This window comes from Orycteropus afer, unplaced genomic scaffold, assembly GCF_000298275.1.
Source record: "Orycteropus afer afer isolate SDZICR_OR568_19922 unplaced genomic scaffold, OryAfe1.0 scaffold00068, whole genome shotgun sequence".
NCBI classification, from domain to species: Eukaryota; Metazoa; Chordata; class Mammalia; order Tubulidentata; family Orycteropodidae; genus Orycteropus; species Orycteropus afer.
Window position 1 is genome coordinate 12120916 of NW_006921655.1, and position 6231 is coordinate 12127146.

General features: G+C 35.5%; 1 protein-coding gene across 1 annotated transcript in view; it reads right to left on the reverse strand.

Annotated features, from left to right (window-relative positions):
• The window catches only part of EMC7 (ER membrane protein complex subunit 7), a 20196-nt gene that overhangs the window by 5283 nt on the left and 8682 nt on the right, over positions 1–6231 (reverse strand). The window contains exon 3 of the mRNA XM_007940490.2: positions 2753–2891. Coding sequence (XP_007938681.1) covers positions 2753–2891 — 139 coding nt within the window. The remainder of the gene's footprint in view (positions 1–2752; positions 2892–6231) is intronic.

Genomic DNA, 6231 nt, shown 5'->3' on the forward strand with positions numbered 1-6231 from the left:
AATAATAAAGAAAAAATTAGAAAAACACAAAAAATGAAAAACAAGGGATGGGAAGAACCAAAAGAAAGAAAAAGATGGAAACCAGGAAAAGGGAAGAGAAAGAAAACCAAAAACTAGACCTGGGAAGAGAAAAAGAATTAAAAATAAAAATGAAGAAAAAAAGAATAATTTAAAAACAACAACAAAAAACAAAAAAATATCGGGGTGGGGAGGGAGGTAGGACACCAAGGTTCCTCCACAGTACAAAGACTGGGATGGAATTCCTGCTAGTGCAGCATGTGGGTGGAGGTGGGGGATGGCTGCACCTCCATTCACTAAGAGGCTGTGGGATATAATAGTATCAAGGAGAATATCACACCTTTCCAGTTGTCAACCTCCAGTGTGGTTGCCTGTGCTGTTCTTGGCAAGCGGAGCCTACTCTTAGTTCTGAACTAAGCTTTTCTTAGATCTAAGAATAGGATCTATTCTTAGATACAAATGCTGCTGCTTTAAATATCCAAAATGGCCACACCACTTGTAAATATTCAAAATGGCTACATTCTCTGGAGAACTGAAAGTCCACAGCTAAGTTGGTTTCCTTCTTTGCTGTTTCCCTTTTTAGTCATTAGCCACCAGTGCAACTGTCTATACAGTCTTGGGAAGGAAGGCTAATTTTCAGATTACTGGTCCAGGTCCTAACACCACTTGCAAATATTCAAACTGACCACACCATCAGGAGAGCAGATAGTCTGCAATTCTGTTTGTTTCCTTATTTGCTGTTTTCATTCAGGTTATTCCAATAGTTGGTAATTAATCCACTTCTGTATCCTTTCTTTCAAAGCTCAGGGCTCCAGAATTATCTTCTGTATCTCTGTCAATTGGTTTCTCTTCTCTTTGTTGAAGGTGGTTGTCTATTCTGCCATCTTACTGGAAGTCCAGCAGCTCAGTTTTGAAAAATGACCTAAAAGCATCTAGCAGGTCATACAGTTCTATGGAATTTTGAAAGGAAAGATACAGTGACCCTTAAATAACACAGATCTGAACTGTGTTCCAAGTAGCAAACTTACATGCAGATTTTTTACAAGATACAGATCTTAGACAAATTCAAGAACTAACAGACACCATACCAGAGGAATTAACAGACTACAACTTGATGGAGATGAGTGCTTCTGAACCATGCCAGACGATGAGGAAGAAGATATAGAAGGAACGGCTCCAGAAAACAAACTGACATTACACAATCTGCCAGAAGGGTTACGATTTTGACTTCTTTTATGACACAAACCCTTCTATGATACGGGCACTGAAACTAAGGCAAACGGTGGAAGAAGGTTTGATACTGTATAGAAACATCTTTAGAGAAATGAAAAAGCAAAGCAATCAGACAGAAATTATGATGTATTTCCGTAGTTACAGTTTGTTTCCCACTCCTGCCTTCCTTCCACCTCCTCTACCTCTGCCATGCAAGACAGCACAACCAACCCTCCTCCTCCTCCTTCTCCACAACCTACTCAACCTGAAGACAATGAGGATAAAAATCTTCATGATGATATATTTCCACTTAATAAATAGTAAATATTAATCATTTCACACAGTTAATAAACTTATCTATTGTATATGTGTCTGAGTGTGAAAACCTAGTAACTATATGGCAAGAATTGTGTTAATCGACTGTTTATGTTATCAATAAGGCTTCCAGTAGGTTATTAATGGTTAAGTTTTTAGGGAGTCAAGTTATACGCAGATTTTTGACTGCACAGGGGTCAATGTCCCTAACCCCCACGTTGTTAAAGTGTCAGCTATATTCCTCAATAAATGTTCATGTCTCATTGCTGATTTCTCCCATCAAATCTACCCTCCTGCTCCTTTACCCATGAGAGAAGATTCTGAGTACTAATCTATTTCTCTCTAGAGGATCAACAGCCATCTGAGCATTCCCGTTTATGATCTAAGCAACTACTGGGGAGGAATAAAATAGAAACTTAGATAATAAATCACCTTTCAAAAATCAGCAAAAAAAAAAAGAAGAGGGAAAAAAGGGATAAATTGTTTCTAAAAAATGTGTTTTATTAGTGTTTTATTATTCTCACTGCCATTGAGTCGATTACGACTCACAGTGATCCCTCCCTGGGTTTCCAAGGTGGTATCTCTACAAAAGTACACTGCCCAGTCTTCCTTCCGAGGAGTGGCTGGTGGGTTTGAACCATCAGCTTTCTGGTTAGCAGTAAAGTGCCTTAGCCACTACACCACCAGAGCTCCCGTTTTACTACTGTTGTGGGCATTAAACCATTTTAATGGTTTAATACGTGATAATATCAAGTACTTAAATAACCAAAAGTTCTCTGTTCATTATGCATGCCAGAAACAGGGCAAGAGAACCTTACTGGCCATTAAGAGGCATTGGTTAAGTAAATGATGGCACATCTACTAACAGGCTAATAGGCAGCTGACACAAAGGATAAGACAGCTCCATGTGTAACCCCCTGCATACTCTTACTCTGTTTGAATTTTAAAACAGTTTACCATACTTAGGTACTTAATCCAATTTTTATTGCACATTTCAATGTCAAATCTGCAATGCAATTCTCAATATTCTCCATAGTCTTTTCATTATGTATTTCCAAAGTCACTATTTTCCTAAAATCTGTAAATTTTTCACAATTACCTTTTTACCAACAATCTGATCTCAGTGTTTATCTCATAGGGATTAGAAATTTTCAACTGGCTAGAAATCAGGGATTAATAAAATGTTTCATTTTAGCCTGATACGTACCATTGGGTTCATTAGAAAGTCTGTCCAGCCCCATGACTCCCTCTTAATAAAATAAGAAGGTGGACCTGAAGATTTCATCTGGAGAGGATAGGGCAATCTGACCACTTCTGATGTTTTGATGTAATTCACATATCTTGCTCTGATAAAGCAACATTAAAAAAGCATCAGCCATTTTATTAAAAACATTATTAATTAAAAGAACTACTTACAATGTATTAGCAATGCCTTATATTTACTACCTCTACATTAGACAATATGCCATCTAAACTTTTGATCTTGAAAATCCCATCAAAGTAACTTTATATGCATGTCTAAAATACTTAGCAAGATGGAGAGAAAGAACATTAAACTTGGAATCAAAAGATCTGGTTTCCAGCTGTAACTGTCATTACCTAGGCCTGTGGGGGTTAAGCAAATTCCTCAAGTTCTAGTTGTATTAAAAGTTCTCTTAGACCCCTTTTAGCTGTAAAGTCCTTGGATTACATTTAATAATAAATTTATTTTATTATAAACATATAAAAACACTGCATTTTATTTTTTTAGTGGTCTAAGATATGCCTTATTGGGTGCATCCAATTTTCAAGGCTACCCCACAGGAAAAATGTGTGACTTAAGAAAGCCTTGCAACAGTGCCACAAAGTAACATTATACTTTCTCCAGAGATGCAAGTATTTTTAATCAAAACTCTCAGCCAAGTTTACATGGTTTTATGAAAATTGCTTCCCCTATTTTCTCTATCATTTCCTTCTAAAATTTGTATAAGACATATGTCAGACCTTTCATCCTTTACTCCACATCTTTTAAACCCCATTTCTTTATTTGTTCTGTCTTCTGGATAATTTTTTCTGATCTATTTTCCAGTTTATCAATTTTTTCTTCAGATAGTTAACATATACATTTGAGTTTTATATCAATGCCTACATTAATTGTAGAGGTTCTACTTCATTCTTTTTTTCAAATGTCTATGGTCTAATTTGGGAGCTCTGGTGGCATAGTGCCTAAGGCATGTGACTGTTAACCAGAAGGCTGGTGGTTCAAACCCAACAGCTACTCCTCAGAAGGAAGGCTGGGCAATCTATTTCCGTAGTGATACTGCCTTGGAAACACAAGGAGGGGTCGCTATGAGTCAGGTCCGACTCAATGGCACATAACAACAACAACAATGGTCTAATTTTGTGAATAAAAAAGATTGAAAAAAAACTTGATACTTTTGAGTTGTGGTGTTGGTGAGAATTCTGAAAATACTATGGACTGCCAGAAGAATGAACAAATCTGCCCTGGAAGAAGTACAGTTGGAATGTTCCTTGGAAATAAGAATGGCCAGATTTCATCTTACCTGCTTTGGTCTTGTAAAAAGAGACCATTCCCTACAGAAGGATATCGTGCCTGGTAAAGTGGATGATCAGCCAAAAAAAAAGGGGAAGACCCTCAACAAGATGGACTGAAACAGTGGCTGCAACAATAGGCTCAAGTATAGCAAGGATTCTGAGGATGACACAAGACCAGGCAGTGTTTCATTCTGTTGTACACAGTGTCACTATGAGTCAGAGCTGACTTCACACCACCCAACAACAACAAATTACATGTAACACCTCAGGAGAGATTTTTCTCCCTGAAAAGCTAAGGCCAGAGTGGGATCTGGCTTTTGGAATTTTAGTGCCAAAGATGAAAGGGTACAAGTCTTGAATACTTGTTATATTTTATCCAGTATTGTAAAGGTTTTTCATTATGCCAAAATGTCAGAAATGGAAGACCACATATATCCCAAACTAAGTTATCATGGGTAATTACAAAAAGTTTATCAAGAATATTAGGATCTTATACGAATCCCATTTTGTTCTCTACCCTGTCTCACTCCTAATTATTAAAATGGTAAGAGTCTAGTTTTTCACCTTTGTTCAAGTATCCAAATATCAGGAATGGGTCTAAGAATATGCATCCCATTGCTGCAAAGAGTTAAATATGAAAGCAGAAAGTACTTTCTACCCAAGGTAAAAAAGCAAATAAAACTTTACTATATTTAGAAAAATATTTCTATATACTGAGACTATTTTATTCAAAATTCAAACAAAGCAAAAAGGATAAATAGAAACAACCTATTATACTTTTTCAGTAGCCAAGTAACCCCTTTTGTTTAACAACTTACGTTATGCTCCCAGTATTCAGTATTCAATATTAAAAAAATTTACAAGTATATAAGGTACAGTAATTTACATACTCTCCACCTCCAAGCTTGCAATTCTAAAATATATTTTAGACTTTAATTTAATTTAGGAAATTCTTTAAGATTTAGGTTTAACATTATTCTACATATATATTTTTAAGTTCTATGCTTCTAAAAACAACTTGAGAATGTTGATACCTAATGAGGATCAACTACTTCGAAACAATCCATCTATTCCATAAAGAAAAAATTAATAAACATATCTGCAAGGTACTCCCTTCAAGTTTCATGTGATCGCTCAAACAAAGACAAATTACCACTTAATATTATTTCAAATACTTCCTGGTCAGATTAGATCAGAGACAGTGTGACTGCTTAAGACAATAAAAAAAAAATAGGCCATAAAGCAAGTCTTAATAAATTTAAAAACACTGAAATTGTACAAAAGCATCTTATTCTCAGATCATAATGCTATCAAATTAGAAATCAACAATAGGAAGATCAACGAAAAAAGAGAAAACACGTCATAGCTGAACAACAGCCTCCTTAAGAAAGACTGGATAAGAGAAGAAATAAAAATTGAAATTCAAAAATTCCTTGAATCAAATGAGAATGAAAACACAACATACCAAAATCTTTGGGAAACAGTAAAAGCAGTGATCAGAGGCCAATTTATAGCAATAAATGCACACATTCAAAAAGAAGAAAGAGCCAAAATCAACACTTTAAACCAACATCTCCAACAATTAGAAAAAGAACAGCAGGAAAAGCGTACAGTCACCAGAAGAAAGGAAATAATCAAGATTCGAGCAGAAATCAATGAAACAGAAAATAGAGGGCAACAGATAAAATCAACAAGACCAGAGGTTGGTTTTTTGAAAAGATCAATAAAATTGACAAACCACTGGCAAATTTAACAACAGAAAAGAGGGAGAGAACACAAAAAACATAAATAAGAAACGAAATGGGTGACATCACAACAGAATCAACCGAAATAAAAAGGATAATATTAGGATATTATGAAGTACTGTACTCTAACAAATTTGAAAATCTGGAAGAAATGAACAGATTTCTAGAAACACACCACTTACCTAAACTAACACAGACTGATTTTGAAAAGTTGAACAAAAGAAGAAAGGGAACAGGTCATCAAAAAATTACCAACAACAAAAAAAGTCCTGGCCAAGATGGTTTCACCAGAGAATTCTACCAAACATTCAGAGAAGAACTGATACCAATTCTACTCAAACTATTCCAAAACATAGAAAAGGATGGAATCCTCCCTAACTCATTTTATGAAGCAAGCATAACCTTG